This window comes from Thamnophis elegans, chromosome 14 (genome assembly GCF_009769535.1).
Source record: "Thamnophis elegans isolate rThaEle1 chromosome 14, rThaEle1.pri, whole genome shotgun sequence".
In the NCBI taxonomy this organism is placed as follows: domain Eukaryota; kingdom Metazoa; phylum Chordata; class Lepidosauria; order Squamata; family Colubridae; genus Thamnophis; species Thamnophis elegans.
Genome location: NC_045554.1, coordinates 22,741,011 through 22,763,334, shown reverse-complemented (window position 1 = coordinate 22,763,334; position 22,324 = coordinate 22,741,011). Strand labels below are relative to the sequence as shown.

Genomic DNA, 22,324 nt, shown 5'->3' with positions numbered 1-22,324 from the left:
AAAAATTACTATTTGTTTTAAAGACTTTAAGCCGCCCATCTCACAAATATATCTCTGCGCAGCATACATCAAAGTTTTATACATATACATATACATATACATATACATATACATATACATACATACATACATATATATACACACACATACATACATATACATACATACACACACACACATACACACACACACACTATTGTGTGAGAATGGACAGCATTACAAACACAATATAACCATCTCACACTTTCCCTGCTCCCATGGGTTCCCCAAGGTTGCTGGAAAACCATGTTTTAAGGGCTTTCCAGAAGATTGTTGGGGCAAGACTAAGCTCCCCTTGGGGGAGGGGGGATTATGTTATAGATGGCAAGATCCCCAGGGAAGCATGGGTTCACCATAATTCCCTACTAGAAGCCCAAAGAGCCAGGGCACCTGAGATTGTTGGGTGGTAGATGGATTATCTCCCTGAATCAAAGGGAAATTGTGAGCTTCACAACATGTACTCCACATGTTGATACCTTCCAAACTAGATTTTTTTTGCAGCTGACTCAGAAGCTGAGCCACTTGGTCCTGGAATTCCATCTATGTTCTGAACTGCATTGGAGCCGATATGAACATTAACCACAAGATCATATCTTAATCTTAATTATTTTGGGCAGTAATTAATTTACAGATAAAGAGAGACTTCCTCTGTGGCAAAGATTTTGTGCAGCGAGTAAAACTTTCTTTCAAGATTACAAGACAAAAACAACAAAAAAGAAAGTGGATCATTAATGAATTAAGATTTATTCACAAAAATCTTAATTAAGAGAAGATGTAAGAAATCTTTAAAATGAACAAGGGAATAGTCTTTTTATAATTTTTTTCCTTTTATTTTTATCATTTTTGTTTTGGATAAAAGTGCTTTGATATACTTTTTTACTAAGCCAATGTAATGGTATGTGAGAAAGACCTTGAGAAATGGGCAAAGGGATGCATAGGGAATGATCCATTGATGGGTTTCCTTTTTTTTTACTATTGGTTTGCTTGTGCGTGTGCGCTTATGTGCAGAAGCATCTGGGCAGATGGGCGGAGCCTCCCGCCGCCGTTACTCCCATTTTGCCCAATCCGGGCCGAACCGGGAGCAACCCACCTCTGGTGCAATCCAACCCTCACTCCTCAGGCTGTAAAGGAAACATTCCCAGTATCATTACTTAAACAGTGATCTGTATATATTGATTTCCAGAATACTGTATGTCCCAATTATTCTTTCTTTTAATGAGTAAAATGTTGCAAAAAGTAAGTTGGCCATTCTTCTCTTCCATTGTAAATTGAATATTTGGGTGGACATTATTCAAGTGCTCTAGAAATTTCTTGAGCAATTCCTTACCATTAATCCAGGTCACAAAGGAGTTGTTTACATACCAAAACCAAATGGGTGGTTTTAAAGGCGCAGTGTCTGGTACCTATTGCTCAAATTGCAGCTAGGCAAATGGCAATAGGATATGATGTATGGCAATTGATGGCATTCACAAGGGCATAATAAAACAGACTCTTAATGGATCTTTGGAAACCCATACAGACACTCTGGAAAGGCTTCTACCTTGGAAAGACTTGTGCATCTCAGATGAAATTGATCCATAAAAAGGGATGTTACCAGCTTTAATGTCTGCTTCTGCTTAATTATAACTGAAAGAGATTCCTGTATTTGCCATAACTGAGGATCAGGATATCAGGACTAGTTTTCACAAGACTGGGAAACTAAAATCACCCATATCCTGAAATAGGAATATTTATTTAAGGTTATACCTGTAATATCACAGTAGACCGTCTGAAGATACATCCCGGCTTCTTGTGGTCTGAACATCACACTGATTTCAGTTGTAGAATTGGGCCAAACATCTCCCTCCTAAAGAAAAATAGAATAAAGACAATGAATATGAAAGCTCAAGGTCTGTCTTTCAGCTCTGTTTTTTAAAATTCTGGAACAGACACATGAAAATATTACTAACATTATTCTGGATGACAAAAGGGGCTGAAAAGAGGCCCAAATAAATTTTTTAAACTAAATGATGCAGGAAACAGCGCAACTGAACCTGCTTCTTCTTAGACTTGGATAATGTCTGAAAAGGATGTGAGAACAGTCTTACTTTTTTGTTTTTGTTGCTCTGCAGGTTCACCTTCTGTACTCAAAAACCATTTTGTACAACCATGTAACTGGATTAAAAACCAGAAATATATACTGTATTTTCCAAAACAATAAAATCATATGGCTTAATTAAAAAAAACATGCTGCCTCACAGTCTACCTACCAAATCAAGCTATTGAGGTGTAGAGGAACTTGGTAGCCTTCCTGCTGCCCTCTGGCCTGTTCTGGGGAGCTCATCACATGGGGAGCACAGAGCCCCCTCTTCTTTCTGGGACAAAGGGCAACTCACAGAGCTTCGCTGGGAGTTTTAGACTGTTAAAAGCAGGGGAGGGAGACCTGAAGCACAAGTAGTGATCCACTGGAAAACAGACTGAATTCCAATGCAGTTATAAAGTGTGTTAGCATACGGCCACATTACTTAGCAACAGGAATTCTGGCCGTCCTGGTTGCCATCATTAAAAAAGGACCACATGGGCCATTAAGCCAAATTCAGAAACTATGATCACCTGATTGCAGGAATATTGTGACAGCCAGAACTAAAAGAACCCATCCTAATGGTAGGATTTTAGTGCCAGAACTTTGAACAGTTGCTGAACCAATGGTTGTAATCCAAAGACTATCTGTAATAAAATCTATCCAGGCCCATTCCCCAATCGCCAAGGAAACAGAGAGGCTAGAGAAAACCGATTAGCTCTCCAGAAGCAGACTTGGCCTCAGGAGAAAGAGGAGAAGCCTTGGCATCTGCTCTCATTCTTGGCTACAGAGCTCCCCGAGTATCCAATGCACATTTTAAGCATGCTTCCCAGCAGTTCTTACTGTCACAGAAAAGGCTAGACATTTCTTGTCTTAAAGGAAGGGGAATGCGTACATAACCATTGTGAAACAGATGGTCATCATCTGAAGTGAAAGGCAAAAAATCAATCTGAGGTGTCTTGGAGGATTGGGACCTCCATCCAGCTGAGCTCTGGCATACGAATCCAGTTGCTGTTGCACTCAAATGGGATTTAGCAGAAAGGCCCATGTTCCTTTTCTGGCCCCCAATCTTTCAGGACACTCTGATTCCTGAAGAAAGGAAAATGACTTGGCTGCAGGACTGGGATAAGGGGAAAGAAATGGGGAAGGTAGCATTCAGGATTGTGTGATGGGGCACCTGGAAGTTTGTTCTATGAATGGCAAATAGAGAACATTTAAAATGGGACATAAACTGTGCCCTACTAATTTGCAAGATGTAGAAACTATGCTTGGTGAAAAACTTCCAAATTCTTGTAATCTTTGACAACCAATCCTTCTAGGAAGCGCCTCTATTATTAGAATGCTGTCTTTACAGCGAGCAATTCTTCATTGAAAATGTCATAATTCTGTTCAACTGGTAGAAACAATGTGGAATAAAACATCCTGATGGGAGATCTCTCCAGATGACTCAGAAAAAAAAGATATTTTGGAGCAGAAACTTCTTTCGGCCGGCCCACAGTAGAGCACGATTCTGGTTCCTCTGAACTTCTCTCGCAAAGGTCAGTGGGAGTGTGCAGAAGTATAAATGGCTGGGCAGCTGCTGCTCTGGGGGAGCAGAACCAGCAGCTCTCCATCCAATTTTGGGGATGTTCTTCCTAAGATGTAGTGCTCAGAAACATAAAGTCTGGAGGCAATACAACTGTTCCTGCTGCATAAAGTAGGTTCAATTGCCAATTTATCTGCTTGAGTAAGTGGCTTTTTTCCTGACTTTGGCTAGTGGTGAGTGGTGAAAAGAGTGGAAACAAATGTCTTGTCTTTTGGTATCAGTGTCACAAATACACAGATTTTGATATTACAACTATAACAGTAGGTGGCTTTCCAGAAGAATAAAACACAAGAGCATTCAATTTCCATTCATGCCAAGCCCTGAACTCAACTGAGCTATGGTCTATCAAGGCATTCTCAATTCTAACAAGGATGATGGCTATTAGAAAAGCATCTCTGTCTGGGCAACAATCCCTAAATAGTCCGGGCAGATTAATAAAATGGTTTTAAATTACATGCTGTGTTACAATAGAAACAGTGCTATTAATACTTTCTCTGGCAAAACCCAATTTAAAAATGGATAATCTGCTGCCCCTTTTGATCAGAGTTTATGAGAGAAAAGTGGAGCATTGAAAGAAAATAAACTGAGAATGGATAACTCTAACCACAAAAAATACCTCTTGTGGACAATAGAAAAAAACTCTTACCACCAAGACTAAAATACCTAGTTAAGATAAAGATGAGACTGCCAGAGACACATTGCTGGATCTGTTATTTGTGAACAGTATTCTCTTAACATTAAACATCACATTCTTAATCCTATGAAAACCTCCTTAAGGAGCCCTGAACTTTGGGGCCAACTATATTATAAACTCCAAACTGAGTTATTTTTTAAATGTATCTTGCCTTTGTTGCAAAGGTAAAATTGAAGTGCTCTTGGAAAATCAGAACTACATAATCATAACACTTCCTAAGGCTTTGGAAATAATTTTATTTACGGATGGTTTATTTTATTTTATTTCATTTTACTGTTGGAGTCTATGGCTCTACAATTTCCAAGGAAGACAATCAGAATAGCACAACAAACCTGGATTTCTATGGTAAAGAGAATGCTTTTAATAACACTCTGTGGGTAAGTAGATTTATCTACAAACGTACAAAAACACATCAATAGTTTAAAAACTAACGCAATATAATGTTAAGAATAAAAGATGCAGTAGGGTATTGGCAAAATGTTTGCCAGCTATCGTCAGCAATCTAGCTAACCCATCAAAAGCAGCCTTTAATTAATTGAAAAGGATGAGGGCCATCCCAATGGTCTCTCCATTCAGGTTTACAGGGCATCATCATACCTAAGCTGGTTAAAAAGATCAGGTGCCACAAATCATTGGGATCCCAATTGCAACAATGTATTCAAAAACACTCAGGAGCTCTTAGTCTACTACTTTAAAGAAGCTTAAACCCCTTCTAAATCAAATGAGTAGGGTAGACACCACCATTTCTGCTTTGTTGGGAATAAGTCTCAGTCCATCCAATCTAGTGTCCTGCTTAAGCTCTAATAAAGTGCTTCAAGCAATGGGTTTATATTAGATGAAAAGGTCCAGCCTGTAGGTGATGAGCCTGAAGGAGGGGGGCGAAATGCGTCATCAGTCATGAATCCCTTTGTGCTCACAAGAGATCTAAGTCCAGCCCACCTTGAAATCCTTTCTATTCTTAACTCCCGCTAATCCCCTTAACTGTTAGTAGTTGGGATTCTGGTAGAGAGCTTAAGCTTACAATAAATCATTATTCACATTTGAACTGTTTGAATCTCCTGATTTCCCTGGTGCTTGATATAGTGCCCCCTCCCCCCACCCCCGGCACTTGAAGGAATGTCTCTCCTTCAAGTTTCACATCTGAGCCCTCAGGTCACCAATGAAGGCCCTGCTCTACATAAAAAACATCTAAAGTACGTAACAAAAATATCCTACCATCCTATTCCGCACCCCCCTTCCACGGTCATATGGTATTTCTCACCAGAGGCTCAATGGAGAAGACTTTATTGTTGAAGAGCATTGCATCTTCATGGACAATTGCCTGTCGGTTCTCAAAGGTACGGGTGACAATGGAGAGATGCTCACGAAGTGCTGGATTCATGTTACATTCCACCAGAAGCTGATCAAGTACACTGTTCTGTTCAGCCTGCATGGTTTGACACATCCTACAGCCCCCAGAAGAAAGAGATGAAATATTGTATTTTGTAACAGACTCTAAAGAATGCTTGGTTAAGAAGCAAAGGGGAATGACCCCATGAGGATCACTATTTATCTTCGCATTCATAATATTCAAAGGAGCGATAACTGAAAAGGACAGGACCTGTGAGGAGGTGAACCATAGGAGAGCAGAATTTGATAAACTGGTACCTTGTCTCCAATGATCTGAAATCCTAAAGGAGAAACCTATCCAGGAAGAATGGGAAATTCTGTGAAATGAGTTCTATATAGGGTTTTGTTTGTGCCCTAGAGGCACCTTGACTCCTGGCAGCCCTGGGGACAAACCCATGAAAGGGTGAAAGTCACTCAGTTGGTTGCCTAGCCTAAAAGAGAGTCAGGATTCAGATGTTGCTTCTCCAGTCCAGCCATTAGGACTAAAAGAGCTCTCATAGAAAGAAATAGGGAGGGCAGAATTACATACAAACAAAAACCCACACAAGAAAAAAATGGAAAGAAATTTAAGAAACTCACTACGTATATATTCAAGAGCTCTCCCAAAAACCCAAATGGGAACATGACCAAGATGGCGACACTCAGCAAGACGGGAACTCCTGAGGGAACAGCTGAGGTTTCATTTTTCAACCCTTCCCAAAGATCTAGCATGTCTTTTAAAAACTTTTTCCCCTTTTCTCACACCGCTCGCAAGAGCACTACCATTCAGGACTTCTAGTGAGGAATAGATATTTTGTTTTTTACAAAAAACCCACCACCAAACGGTTGTGAGCGTTGTCTGACAATGCTCGCAACAGTTCTACAATTCTGGACTTCCAGGTTAGCCATAAGACACACCTCCCTGCAGAAAACCTTTATCTCTGCCCACGACGTTTGGATTGCTTTATCTCTGATCGGGACAGGTGGTTTCAACCTGAGCCAAATTCAAAAAGCACACTCTGGAGGCTTTCCACACTAAGGCAAGCTGAGCTGAATTTATAAAAGCAAGTGAACTGAGCCAGCCACTCCCAAAGCTTTTAGCAGAAAAGCAAGCTGAACCGAATTTAAAACAAAAACACTTTTGTAGAGTCATTTGCAAGAATGATTCCAGCAAACATAAATTCATTTATACAATAAACTCAATTGCCAAAACCAACTCCAACCATAACAAACTTTGCTCACGGCCTTACCTCTCCATACTGCAATGAACCCGCTCCTGCGAACTCCGTGCAGAACTCAAGAGACATCCAGACCAAAGAGATACTGACTTATACATTGACTATCACACTGACTGCATCAAAAGTAAGTACTGCAATCCATCTCCCAACATCCAACCTCCCATCATCCAAAACTAGGTACACACACCCCTAGCTTCATCAACCACCACTGATCTTAAATGCAAGCTAATTAATGCAAGAAGCATTATAAACAAAATGCCCGAATTCCTCCTCTTACTAAAAAAAACGGCTATATTCAACATTATATTTGTCTCCGAAACATGGCTGAACACATCCCTCCCTGACTCCATTATCACAGTAAGAGACTATCATGTTCACCAGTCCGATTGGGAAATCCGTAGAGGAAGTGGTGTTGCTATATTCTATAAAAAGTCCTAAATCTAAAAAATATTCAAGTTACACAGAAGCTTGCTCTTCCTGAGACCATTGTCTGCGAACTGTCCTTAAATACCACATTTCGCTTCTTTCTATGTTACAGAGCCCCTGATTACGATCTCGTACATGCGAACAAGTTAACTTCACTACTAACGTGGGCAGCCTCCTGCCTGCACCCTTTTATCTTTCTTGGTGACCTCAATTTACCTCTCATTAATTGGATACTAAACGAATGTACAACTGAACCCATACATGCAACCCTGCACAATGCTACTAATCTCAAACTGGATCAATTAGAACTAACAACACTAGACTCAATAACTGCCTTGATCTCATCTTCTGCAACAGTTTAAACTCAATTTATGGATTACAAATAAAATAACACTTTTTCAACAGTGACCACAGCATGATTGACTTTTGTCTCAATATACGTCCTTACAAAAATATTACAATGATAGAATCCCCAATTATAACTTTAAAAAAGACAACTCTGATCTCATGAACACAAACCTCTCATCTCTTGATTGGCAAATTCTATTCACTGGCTGTAATACTGCTGAAGACCAATATAACATTATATCAAACATTTTATTAAGTCAAAAGAGCCATTAAATTACACGTATCACTAATAACCCCCCAAACCAGAAAAAAACAAATTACCCATAACAATAAGGAAGCTCCAATCAAAAATAAAATCTCTTTGGCGAAATAACAAAAATGGCTATGTAGCTAACTTTAAAAGCTGCTACAAAACCTTATGCCACCAGATAAAGACTGAAAGCACAAATTATCACATCAAACAAGAGGAAATCCTTCTACGCACTAATTCCACCCGTGCCTTCTTTAATTTTGTAAACAAGAAGACTCAAGATCCATCCCACCACTTTATCAAACGGTAAAGACTGTATTCATGAAATAGTTAAAGCCAACCTCTTTAACTCATTCTTCGGCTCAGTCTTTGTAAACAGCAATGGCTCATACCCCACATTTCCCAGTCATACCACTGCTAATCACAACAATCTAATGCATATTGATTACACGAAGCATTTACCTTCATCCCAAAATGAATGGGTAGTAAAACACGACGTTAGGGCCCCTTCACTCCCAATACCCTGACAAACCTTGTTAAAATACTATGATGCAATATCTTTTCCTATTTTTTCACAGGTGGATCTCTCCTTTTTCTGAAGAACGGCAGCATGTCAGATCCCTGAAAGTGATCCTGCCATTCAATGGGGAGGAGTGGGGGCTCGGAGTTAAATCACTAGCTGTACCTGTAACAACTGAGTTTTACAACTTTACAACTGGTTTCCTGTCACCAGAAGACTGAAGGTCCCAGAATCTCGGGAGGGATGTTTATGATAGCCATGTGGGATATCTTATTTTAATGTCTAACTAGAGATAGCCATGGGAACGTGTGTTTTATTGACTCTCAGGGCAGAAGAGTTAAGGAAACATCTTCACACTTGTGTATTGGTCAGAATCTGCATTCGGACAAAGGGGAGGGGTCATTATCAGTTTAATCCCAGTTGCATTGCCTAAAGGGTTTCAGATGCTGCTTTGACTCTAATGGTTTCCATCCTGACTGATTAAAGGTTCCTTTTGAAATAATCCGTTTCAAGAGTCTTTACTTTCTCAAGTTAGGAAAGGAGCTATTATAAGTGTGCACAAAAATGTACTCCTGGTCCATTATTTAAAAACAAGATATCATACCAAACTTACATCTGTTTTTTCTCTTCCTCCTTTTCATGCGTTGCAAATGCTTTCCACTGAAAATGTGCAATGATATCACTCCAATTGTGTATGACCACAGACCTCTGATTTGCTAAAGTGATGTAAGTCTTCTCGATTGTCAAGGAGTTTTTATCCAGTCTCACATTGACATCTGTAGCAGCGCCATATAAACTGACATGAATGTCTTCTCCTTGGAAGGTCAGAAAATTGTAAAATCAACTAAGTTAGCTATGTCTGCCTTTTGTAAAAAGCATTTGATTTAATTTCACAAAACATGGTTTTATTTTACAATAATTCAAGCAAAAAACCATATTCTTTACACTAGTTTGTTAGCACAATCAAGTTTGTGAAACCTTTTCAATTTTCAATACTTCTGCACAAATCTCACTGAAAACATTCACACACGCATCCTAAAAAATAGGTAGAGAATTCAATTAAATAAGTCAAAAACATTATGTTTCAGTGGTGGAATTCAATTTTTTTTCCTACCGGTTCTGTGGGCTTGACTTTGGGGGGGGGGGGGTGTCATGTGGCCAGGTTAGCATGGCCAACTCAACATCACTCATGCCCACATCCACTCAGTCACATGACTCCACCACCACCAAGCAATACCCACAGAGCCTGGTATGAAAAAAAAAATGAATTTCTACCTATCTATCTATTTTCTGCCTAGGCCTTGCCTAATCTGTCAAAGACCTGCTCCTGCATGCTACCCGCTCTCCCTTCACCAGTCTCATTTCTGCTCCTTCAAAGGCACTGGCCGTGCACACACATTGCCTGCTGCCCCGCTCCACTTCGACTCGCCTGGGCAAGTCCTTCCAGCGCAGCAGGCAATGGAATGCATGGCGGCTGCAGGCATGAAGAACATGCAGGAAGAGGCCTCAGGAAGGCCAGAGCCAGGGAATGGCGTGTTCTCCAACCCGACCAAGGCAAACAGTGAGTGGGAGGAGGCTCTGGGGCCTCAGGGAATGGCACGTCCTTGGCCCTCTGCCCGTGACCTAAGGCAAAGGGTGAGAGGGCAGCATGCTTATCTTTGTGACCTGAGCAGAGTGTGACAAAGGCAACAAATATAGGACTGGGATGGGCAGGGTGAGCGAGCATCAAGCGGGCATCAAGTGGATGGGAGGGGTGAGCAAGCGGTGACGGGGTGGGCAGGGGTGGGGCCAGCCAGAGGTCACTACCAGTTTGGCGAACCAGGTCAAATTTCCCCTACCTGTTCACCTGAACCAGTGTGAACAGGCTAAATACCACTTCTGTTATGCTTTAAGCAAATAAACCTCTAGGACACAGGTGTCAAACTGGCAGCATTATGTTACCGTCACGTAACATTTTGTGATGTTTTCCCTCTTCACCAAGGTGGATGTGGCTACACATGATGCATCTGGCCCACAGGCTGCCAGTTTGACACCTTGTTCTAGGATTAAAGTTCATTTGAAGGAGAAATTAGTGTCGGTTGTTTTAATCAATGGGGTGATAATCAGGTGGGAGGGTGGGAAATTCTGCTTTATTTAAAGCAGCATTCTGAATATGGATTGTCAAAGTCTGATCTTCACACAACACAGGGGTGTGGCAATGTGTCATTGATAAAAAAAGCAAAATTTTGAGATTTTGAAAAGCAGTTGTTGATGCTCATGAAACCTGAAAAGATCACCAAACTATTTTCAAAATGGACATCCACTGTCAAGGGCATAATATAGAAGTGGATACAATTCATCCCTTTTGTTACCCTCCCCAGAACCCCCAAACAAGATCAAACAAGAGCAAAGGGTGCAATACTCTGGGAAAAATCCTAAATACCACAATTAAAGGTTTGTCTTGATGTGAAAGAATGTATTATAGGTAGTCCTCAACTTACAACCACAACTGAGCCCAAAATTTTCATTGTTAAGCAGGACACTTATGAAGTGAGTCATGCCTCATTTTACAAACTTTCTTGCCCCAATCACTGCAGTTAAGTTAGTAACATAATTGTTAAGAGAATCAGGCTCCCCCATTGACTTTGCTTATCAGAAAATCACAAAAGGGGATCACATGACCCCAGTATTTACTCAAATATGAGTCAACTGCCAAGCATCTGAATTTTGACCACATGATCATGCAGTAATGGTTGTAAGTGTGAAAAGCAGTCTGTCACTTTGCTTCTTTCAAACCTTAACACTTTTCAATTTGACAATGAACTGGGGAGAGGGAAGGAGCAAATAGAATGCTGAGAGTGTGTGCGTAGTCTATGAGAGCCTGGTAACCATCAAGGTCACCACTGCAGGTGTTTGAGAAAGAGATGGAAATTGCACAATGTGATCATCCAGAAGTGGGGAGAAAGGGAAGTTGCTGTTTGTGTGGGAAAACCAGAGCTGGTTTTGATTCTTCAATACCAAAATGGTGTATCCAATAAAGTTTTACTTGAGGAATTCAAAGCTGCCGAGAGTGTTTTCTTATTTTGGGTACAATAGTCAAACAGTTGACAGTGTAATAAGTCATTTTTTCAGTGCTGTTCTAACTTTGAACAGTCACTAAACAAAATAATTGTAAGCCAAGTACTTTGAATATCCTGGAGGGAAGGGGTGCATTCCAGAGGAATAAGAGGCAGCTCAGTGCTGGTATATTGTGTGAGAAGAAGAGGGTGAAGTTATCTCCTCCCTAAAAGTTCTCAGAGTAGATGGCAGAGTTTCTCTCTCATTGGGAATGGCTCATCTACAGTATCATCAGCTGCAACGAAAATCTAATCCAGCAATGCAAGGTAATCATAGGTCACTTTAGTATTATGCATTAAAAAAGGAATAATTGCAGAATGCACTGCTAGGATCCAAAGACTCTGAAATTTCAGGATTCCATAAATGAAAAAAAAATATGATTTCCCTGTTCTCACCTGTATCATAATGTATAACAAGGTCTTCACAGTGGTTGCCACTTTTTTCTGTATAAAAGTCAATAGTGAATTGCGTGGTTTCGTTTACTCCAAGAGTCCCAATTGAGGGTTTGACAGAAAATGGTCTGTAATTAAAAGAAGGAACATCCCTTATTATGGCCAGGTTTACCTGATTAAATTACACATCAAACAAATGGTGACTGGAAGTGAAATCGACAATAGATGGCTCCTACAAGAATTTTACAAGAAGTTCCTTCTCTTCTCACACTGAAATAACCGTTTCAATCAGACTGAGGCACGAACCACACCTGTCCCCCCGCCTCAACCACAGCACCCTTCCCTGTTTTACTTCCATACACTTTTACACAGCAGTCCCCACAGATACAAACCAGGATGCAATCACAGTTTTTTCCTATCTACTACTAAAATTCTCTCTTTATAGCCATTAAATGAGCAAAACATTGCACTGTAGGACCTTTTTCAAAGAAGGGCTAATTTATAGGATACAGTATGTCCAAAATCTAAGTTTTATAAAATATTTTATGGGAGTAATACAAATCAATTTATCACATACATAATACAAATGTCCAAAGACGTTTCTTGTGCTCATGTTTGACTGTGCTACACAGTTCAACATGGGTGATTTTCAAGGCAGATACAGCTCTGCATTTATCCCTACTTTTCCATTGAGAGCAACATACTGCACGTTCTGTTACAGTTGAAGGTATAAATGCTTCTGTGCTTCTGTGCTTCAGCCTGGAGGTCTCACCATAGTCTTCTATAAGTTTCATTTTTCATTACAATTTCATTATATTTTAATTTCACTGCAATCCAAACTTATAAATATTGGGGATGAATTGGGATCGTCAATTTTGTAGAAGGGAAAAATAAAATTCTATATGATCAAGCCAAAGAGAAAAGAACTGAAAGTAATAGAATAAAATTTAACAGAAATAAAAATAGGTAATTGTTCAGAGTTCTTAGTATTGTTTTAATATTTCTTTATTTATTTAATTTATTAAATTTAAATGTCATCCATCTCAATCTAACAACCAACTCTGGGTGGCTTTAGGAAACAACTATATACACAGTATATAAAGGAGATATTTGTACTCAGGATTGAAATGAGAGTCCCTTGATACTCTCTGAGCTTGGTTGTTTTCTTCCAGAAATTTCATTACCCAAACTAGGTAACATCATGACTGATATTACTTAGTTTGTATAATGAAACGTCTGCAAGAAAACAACCAAGCTCAGAGAACACCAAGGACCCCTAACTTCCTTCTGCCACTCAGTCTCTCCTGCTTCCTCCTCATTTCCTTATTGTAATCTTACTTAAAAGTGAAGCTTACCCAAAGGTCCATGGAGGTTGGGGAGAAGCCAATTCCTTGCTCTAATCTTCCCCTGCCCCTTCCCTTGAGAAGGTACAATCACAAGAGAGGATGGAGCTTGGCTTTCAAAGAAGCTTCATTCAGATGCATATGAGGAGAGTTTACGTCTCTTCCCCCTTTTCAATGCTACATTAGTGGTAAACCATTGTTTGCCTCTTCTGGAAGCACAGGAGGAGGTTGGCCCACAAGAGAAGGGTGGCAAGGAAGGTGGCAAGTGTGAGCAAGAAGCACGCTCACTCGGATTCATGGCCTGCTGGAATACTTGAGCAGAGCCACTGTTTTGGAGGAGGCTAATTGCTGCTCAAATCTGCTGGATATCGGATAGAAGAAAACATTTATAGCTCAGAATGGGCACTTTCTAACATAGCACAAAAGAGGTTTTTTGTAGCTAGTGAAAGTCTGCCCTATGCCTCTAAACCTACAAATCTGTCAAGTCTGTGAAAGATAAAAATCCAAACCACTGGCAAACTTATTGCTGATGTCTATTTCCCTTGCCTAATCCTTTTGGCCTAAGGAGAAAATTCAAGACCTCACCTCTGGGTGGTAATCTGGTAGTAGGCCTCTCGGTTGCCAATGTTCCGAACAAGCAGAGTTTTCTGTGTATTGTTCTTGACGGGAGATGTGGAGAAATTCAGTTGGTCTGGGAAATCCAAAATGCCTCGGGCACCAATTGCTCGGATAGGCACAATGAATTTTTCCCTCTCAGTAATGCAAGTTAATTCATGGAAATAATCCTGGGTGGAAAGAAGAATGTGAAAAATGAGAAATCCCTTCCATGACCTTTGCAGAGTAGTTCAAGGTCCTTGCAGATAGGTAGTCCTCAACATATGAACACACTTGAGACCAGAATCTTGGTCGTTGGACTTGATGAATTTCTCAAAAGGAGAGGTGAAACATTTATAGAGCAAAAAGCAATGTATTAATTAATGTTATGGGGAAAAACGGTTTGCAAGGATAGGAAAGTATGGAGAATCTCCACAAACTCATGGAGAGTTGGAAATATCCAGCATGTCAGCTTTGGGAGCCATATTAACATCAGAAGCTTCCACGCTGCCACATTCTTGTGCTTGGGACATTAGCAAGGGGGATTTAGTAGAGGGAATGTAGTTAGATATAATAGCATTCTTCTTTTCAGTCAAGGTCATGGTATTTCTGCACCTGGAGGAGGAGTGGTTGAAGGGATGTCTAGAACTAGGACAGATGGGAATTGGACTATGTGATGGACTGATGGGTTCAGGGGATGAGTTTGGACTTTTGACTTACTGAGGGAAAACCTGAAACTCTCAGATTCAGATTTTCCCAGATGTGCCAGTATACCTGCTCTAATAAAATGGAACTTTGAGAAAAAGTCTGTCTTGGAGTTTTTCTTGGAGTTGGGTTTATCTGGAATGCTGACATTAACCCAAATCCCTATGTTAAAAAACAGCAACCCAAAAGGGGGTTATCCGGCATGCTAAGCCCCTGCACCAACCAAAACAAAGATTGAGGAGATCACAGAAGGAGCTGTGGGAACAGATACCGGAGAATTCATTGAGACCCGGTATTCTCCTTCTGCAGACGTGGTGAGAACCCTTGAATCTGCAGAGATGACACGAAGGCTAGGTGCTTGGCCCAAGGAAACGGATTCCTGGAAAAGTCAGACAAGTGCTGAAAAAACTTTTAGCTGCCCAACTCTACGTGAAGTTGTGAAAATGTGAATTCCATAATGAATCTTTGGACTATCTTGGCTACCAAGTGTCTAATCAAGGTATCGAAATGGATCCTGGAAAGGTGAAGGCTGTGCTAGTTTGGCAACCCCCAAGAATGTGTAAGCAACTTCAAAGCTTCCTGGATTTTGCAAATTTTTATAGATAATTCATCCCTTCCTTTCTGGAGGTCAGGCTCACTTTAACTCATTTTTTTTTGTCATTTATTTGACATTTATAGGCCGCCCTTTTCCCTGAGGGAACTCAGGGTGGCTTACAATTAATAGGAAGGGAGTGCAAGACAAAACACAAGAAAAAAAAAAGAAAATGTGTGAATAAAAAAATAAACCAGTAAAACACAACATTCATTCAGCATTCGGGTGGGGCGAGGTTAGGGTCTTATCCCCAGGCCTGACGGGATAGCCAGATCTTGAGGGCTGTGCGGAAGGTCTGGACGGTGGTGAGGGTGCGAATCTCCACGGGGAGATCGTTCCAAAGCGTCGGAGCTGCAACTGAGAAGGCTCTCCTCCGCGTAGTCGCCAGTCGGCACTGACTGGCGGATGGAATTCGGAGGAGGCCTACTCTATGCGATCTGATGGGACGAAGGGAGGTAATTGGCAGAAGGCGGTCTCTCAAATAGTCAGATCCACTACCATGGAGGGCTTTATGAATGGTGAGTAGCACCTTGAAGCGCACCCGGAGATCAACAGGTAGCCAGCGCAGCTCACGGAGGATCGGTGTTATGTGGGCGAACCGTGGTGCGCCCACGATCACTCGCGCGGCCGCATTCTGGACTAGCTGAAGTCGCCGGATGCTCTTCAAGGGCAGCCCCATGTAGAGCACATTGCAGTATTCCAGCCTGGAGATCACAAGGGCTCGAGTGACTGTTGTGAGGGCCTCCCGATTCAGGTAGGGCCGCAACTGGCGTACCAGGCGAACCTGGGCAAATGCCCCCCTGGTCACAGCTGACAAATGATGGTCAAAAGTCAACTGTGGGTCCAGGAGGACTCCCAAGTTGCGGACCCTGTCTGAGGGGTATAAATTTTGACCCCCCAGCCTGAGTGATGGAACGTTGGCCAAATTGTTGGGAGGGAAACACAACAGCCACTCGGTCTTGTCTGGGTTGAGTACCAGTTTGTTAGCTCTCATCCAGTCCTTAACGGCCTCAAGACCCCGGTTCATCACGTCCACCGCTTCATTGAGTTGGCACGGGGCGGACAGATACAACTGTGTATCGTCCGCGTATTGATGGTATTTTATCCCGTGCCTCCGAATGATCTCACCCAGCGGTTTCATGTATATGTTGAATAGTAGGGGGGATAAGACCGAACCCTGCGGCACCCCATAAGTTAGGGGCCTCGGGGACGATCTCTGCCCCCCCACCAACACCGACTGCGACCTGTCCGAGAGGTAGGAGGAGAACCACTGCAAAACAGTGCCTCCCACTCCCACCTCCCGCAGTCGTCGCAGAAGGATACCATGGTCGATGGTATCGAAAGCCGCTGAGAAGTCAAGGAGAACTAGGATGGACGCATGGCCTCCATCTCTGGCTCTCCAGAGATCATCGGTCAATGCGATCAAAGCGGTTTCTGTGCTGTAACCGGGCCTGAAGCCGGACTGGAAGGGGTCAAGATAGCTAGCTTCCTCCAAGGTACGCTGAAGCTGGAAGGCCACCACCTTCTCAACAACCTTCCCAACAAAGGGAAGGTTGGAGACTGGACGGTAGTTATTAAGAACGGCTGGATCCAAGGATGGTTTCTTCAGGAGGGGTCTCACCACCGCCGCTTTGAGTGCGGCGGGGAAGTGCCCCTCCCGAAGGGAGGCGGTAACGACCGCCTGGATCCAGCCTCGTGTCACCTCACTGCTGTTGGCAACCAGCCAGGAGGGACACGGGTCCAGTATACAGGTGGAGGCGCTCACAGCTCACATAGCCTTGTCCACATCCCCGGAGGCAACATCCTGAAACTCAACCCAGAGATGGTCTGCCAAGTTATCCCCCTGTGTCTCGGCTGGATCTGCGGGAGTGGAGTCCAAGTCCGACCGAAACCGAGCAACTTTGTCCGCCAAGAACTGGACATACTCCTCAGCCTTACCCTGTAAGGGGTCCCCTGCCTCCCTCCTATTTAGGAGGGAGCGGGTTATCCTAAACAGGGCGGCTGGGCGGGACTCGGCGGACGCAACCAAGGTGGCAATGTGTGTTCTTTTAGTTGTCCTTAGTGCCCGGATGTATTCCTTGGTGCATGCTGTCAGAAGTGCTCGGTTCGATTCGGACCTATCGGACCTCCACAAGTGCTCTAGGCGTCTCCTCTGGCGCTTCATCTCCCGGAGCTCCTCGGTAAACCAAGGAGGCCTCCGGGATCCGCCGACCCGGAGGGGCCGTAGTGGCGCAATCCGGTCAAGAGACTCTGATGCTGCCGAGTGCCAGGCAGCAACAAGAGTCTCCGCCAAACTGTGGGTGAGAGTATCAGGAATAACCCCAAGCTCCGTCTGGAAGCTTAAGGGGTCCATAAGTCGCCTGGGGCGGAACCACCTGGTCGGTTCCTCCTCCCTACGGTGGGGGTTTGGCCTCCGGAAGTCTAGCCTCAGTAGGCAGTGGTCTGACCACGACAGGGGTATGATCTCATTACCCCTCAGACCAAGATCACAAGTCCACTGCTCCGAGAGGAATACGAGGTCGAGTGTGTGACCCGCTGAGTGGGTTGGGCCTCGGATTACCTGGGTCAAGCCCATGGCTGTCATGGAGGCCATGAACTCCTGCGCTCCATCAGAGTGTTCACCGAGCGAAGGCAAATTGAAGTCCCCCAGAACCATGAGCCTAGGGAACTCAATTGCTAGCTCGGCTACCGACTCGAGGAGCGAGGGGAGGGCTGCTGCAACGCAGTTGGGAGGCAGGTACGTTAGCAGCAGACCCACTTGACCCTTGAGGTCCAACTTCACCAGTAGGGACTCACACCCGACAAGCTCCGGAGCAGGGATCCTACGAGGTGCTAAAGACTCCCGGACAACAATAGCCACACCGCCACCCCTTCCCTGGGCTCTCGGCTGATGAAGCACCTGAAATCCGTCTGGGCACATCTCTACGAGGGGGACTCCTCCCTCTGTGCCCAGCCATGTCTCAGTAATACATGCCAGGTCTGCCCTCTCGTCTAAAATTAAGTCCTGGACGAGGGGAGCCTTGTGAACAACAGACCTGGCATTTAGCGACAGCAGCCTGAGACCAGGGTCCCGATTACTCGCGCCATCTGACCTTGGAGTGGGACTCATAGGGCCGGAAGGAGGGATCTCTGTGATGTAGCGAGCCCTCCTTCCCCGGTAATGGCCAGCCCTAAAGTCCCCGCCATATCTGCCTCTCCCTGTTATGACCGCAATGCTCCGACCCTCTCCCGTGGCCGTAGTCCCCCCAACCACCCCGGTGACCCCCGCATACCCCGGCAGGTCCTCCGAATCAGACACACTCATTTATTCACTCAGACAGTCCCCACGTAATAGTTAAAAACACATAAAATACAATATAATGGAGTAATAAAAGTGGGCCATTCATTCAATCACAAGCAAACCCATACACTCACCATACCAATTAAAATTGTGCAGTTGCGCGAGTTCGTAAGGTTATATAAGAGATCTTGAATCTTGCCTTCTCCTCTATAAGTCTAGTGGAGGGTCTAGCAACAGGAAAGTGTATAATCCAGGTCCAGGGGGAGGTGTTACAAAGGCTAAAGTCTTTAAGATAGTAATAGGTATTGAGAGCCCCGATAATAAATGCAGTCTGGGGGGAGGAATGCAGAGCTGAAAAGTCCGGTGAGCTAAGTCTATCGAGATGAAACATAATTGGGGGAGCCAATTCAGGTGGATAATAAAGATAATTGGGGGAGCCAATTCAAGTGGATAGTAAAGATGGATAATAAAGATGGTAATCATGGCTAAGTCAAAGACTCCCAAGCCACGCAGGGACGATGTCTTCCAAGAACTTAGCCACAGAGTTCTCCACAGCGTTCTCCCAATCGTAGCAACAAACAAGGTCTAACAAGCCGACAACAGCCCTACAACAGTCACAATCCCCATAAACTCCAGGCCCAATGATGATCGCGAGGAGACACACACACAACCCCCTCTACAGCCAAGCCACGATGTCCTCCAAAGCTGGGCCGCAGCGTCTTCAGCGTTTTCAAACGGTCTCAGCAGCAAAGGCACCACGACAATCACGGCAAGTAAATAGCAAAAAAGAGGGGGGGGAGGTGAAGGTCTCCCAGCCAGTTACTAGATGGGGGGGTCGGGCTCTCTCCGACCAGCTAGGTCTCTAGTCCGCTGCCAGTCCACTCTAATCGGCTGCCAGCGTCGGCCCCCCAAAAAGAATCGTTCGTACCCTGGTCTCCAGACACCTCCAGGCGCTCCAAACGCTCTCCAAACGTTCTCCACACTCGAACGCTCCGAACGTTCTAAAATGCCTTCCGAAGCCCTTTAGTAACTGAGTTACTAAAAACCGGCCCATCTCCGACCAAGCCAAAATCTAGCCAATCTCTCGCTTGGACAATGGACTGTGAAAAATCCTTTGAACATTTAAAGTGCCTGTTGGTGGCGGAGCCAATCTTCCAGCATCCTGATCCAAATAAACCCTTTATAGTCCAAGCTGACGCTAGTGACGTGGCTGTAGTGGCTGTTCTACTTCAAAAGAACTCGCAAGACGAATTAATGCCTTGTGCTAATGTGTCAAAAACATTGACTGACATTGAACACAGATGGGTGGTCTGGAAAAAAGACGTCTTTATGGTGCGATGGGCTCTCTTATCCTGGACATATTTTCTAGAGGGGCTAAGGAGCCTTTCGAAGTGTGGACTGATCATAAAAACCTCGAGGCTCTGAAGACTCCTTGAAAACTTTCTCCCAAACAAGTTTGTTGGGCTCAGTATTTGAAAAACTTTAACTTCACCCTAAAATACATTCGGGGGGGGGGGACCTATTGGTTGACGCTTTGTCCAGAAAACCCCAATTTGACAGCCGACAGAGAGAGATAGTACATGCCATAATTTCCAAAGCCCAACCAGCAGCCCAAACAATCACTAGAGCACAAACCAAATGCCATTCCAACCTCCCTGAAGACAAGTTGACAGCGGAATTAAAAGCTGCACTGTCAAAAGGATACCTGGTTTAAAGAAAACCAAACAGACTTAACTTTGAAGGAGGGACTGACTTAGAAAGGAAGTAAGATTTATGTGCCCAGCTGCATAAGACTAATGGTGCTAAAACAGTCAGGATTCTTGATTAGGGGAACACTTTGGATTTTTAAAAACCCTACATTTGGTTAGGAGACAATTCTGGTGCCAAAGATCAAAAACCGACATACAGGTTTTACATTAAAAGCTGTGCTATTTATGCCACCATATAATCCAGACCAGGGAAGCCCTCTTGGTTTCTCCAGCTAGTGGCCAAACCCACAAAACCCTGGGAGGAGATTACAATGGACTTTATTGTCAAACTCCCGGAAAGTGAAGAAAATTCGGTGATTTGGACTGTGATTGATTTATTCTCCAAATAAGAGATTTATTCTCTTCACAGCCTGCAACAGACTGCCTTCTGCCAAAAAGCTGACAAGACTTTTTGTGAAGCACATTTACAGGCTTCATGGCGTTCCACACAAGTAATAGCAGATCGCAGAGTCCAATTTACTGCTAAGTTCTGGAGGAGTTCCTGAGGTCCATTGGATCATCCCAGGGCCTTAGCTCAGCTTTTCAACCCGCTACTTACAGATCGGCAGAGCGATTGAATGCAATGGTGGAACAATACTGTACATTAGATGTTATGTAAATTATCAACAAGAAAACTGGGTGGATTTCCTACTGTTCGTACAAGTGGCTTATAATAATGCAGTACATAGTAGTACAGCGTTGACTCCTTTTCTAATAACTACCGGCATGGATTTTGTGCCTATGCCTGAATTGCCTAGAGAACCACCCACTTCCATGTCCCTAACAGAATGGTTGGCCTCATTACAAAAAGGGTGGGAGAATACTAAGAAAGGTTAAGTGGAATCAGCTGAGAAATATAAAAAAGAGGCAGACAAACACAGGTCGATGTGTTTTCGAATAGGAGACAAAGTATACTTTTCAACTAAATAGCTAAAATTGAGGTTACCGAGCAAGAAATTCGGACCTAAATTCCTCAGTCCTATTTGTATGAGTGAAAGTGATTAACCCTGTTACTGTCCAACTTAGCCTCCCTCAAATACTGGGGAAAATACATCTGGAGTTTCACAGCAGCTTATTGAAACCAGCGGTAGGATCTACTCTGAGACCCATACCAGCTGCTCCTCCCCAACTGATAGTGCAGAGTGAAACTCATTATGAAGTTAAGAAGATTCTTGACTCCAGACTGCACTGGGGTCGGTTACGTATTTAGTACTCTGGAAAGGATACCCTGTCAGGTTTGGGAGACATATTAACATTGGAAGCTTCCCTGCTGATTCTTGTGCTTGGGAAATAAGCAGGAGGGATTTAGTAGAGGGAATGTAGTTAGACGTAATAGCATTCTTCTTTTCGGTCAGGTTCATGCTATTCCTGCACCTGGAGGAGTGGTTAAAGTGATGTCTCAAGTTGGAACGGATGGGGATTGGACCATGTGAGGGACTGATGGGTGCAGGGGTTGGATTTGGACTTTTGACTTACTGAGGAAAATCCTGGAACTCTCAGATGTGCCAGTATACCTGCTCTAATAAAATGGAACTTTGAGAAAATGTCTGTCTTGGGAGTTTTCAATTGGAGTTGATTTTTCTGGAACGCTGACACAGCAATCTTTTTGCAATGCAGATATTCACTGTAGATAGACAGAGTGAGTACAAGTGCATTGTACTGCTATTGAGGCTTGTTTAATAACCAATGGCTCGCTTCATACATGTTAATTAAACCAAAACAATTATAGTAAGCAAGATGTGTCAGATCAATTTCTGTCTATCTTCTCTTGTAAGACTAATTTTCTGCCATCTTAGAATAGAATAGAATAGAATAGAATAGCAGAGTTAGAAGGGATCCTGGAGGTCTTCTAGTCCAACCCCCTGCCTAGGCAGGAAACCCTACACCACTTCAGACAAATGGTTATCCAACATCTCCTTAAAGACTTCCAGTGTTGGAGCATTCACAATTTCTGGAGGCAAGTTGTTCCACTGATTAATTGTTCTGTCAGGAAATTTCTCCTCAGTTCTAAGATGCTTCTTTCCTTGATTAGTTTCCACCCATTGCT

The 22,324-nt window shown here is 43.3% G+C and overlaps 1 protein-coding gene across 1 annotated transcript in view; it reads right to left on the bottom strand.

Annotated features, from left to right (window-relative positions):
- Positions 1–22,324, bottom strand: part of HYDIN (HYDIN axonemal central pair apparatus protein) — a 269,552-nt gene that overhangs the window by 240,935 nt on the left and 6,293 nt on the right. Inside the window, exons 5-9 of the mRNA XM_032231077.1 lie at positions 13,944–14,143; positions 12,019–12,143; positions 9,141–9,342; positions 5,639–5,822; positions 1,786–1,885 (exon numbers count right to left, since the gene is read on the bottom strand). Coding sequence (XP_032086968.1) covers positions 1,786–1,885; positions 5,639–5,822; positions 9,141–9,342; positions 12,019–12,143; positions 13,944–14,143 — 811 coding nt within the window. The remainder of the gene's footprint in view (positions 1–1,785; positions 1,886–5,638; positions 5,823–9,140; positions 9,343–12,018; positions 12,144–13,943; positions 14,144–22,324) is intronic.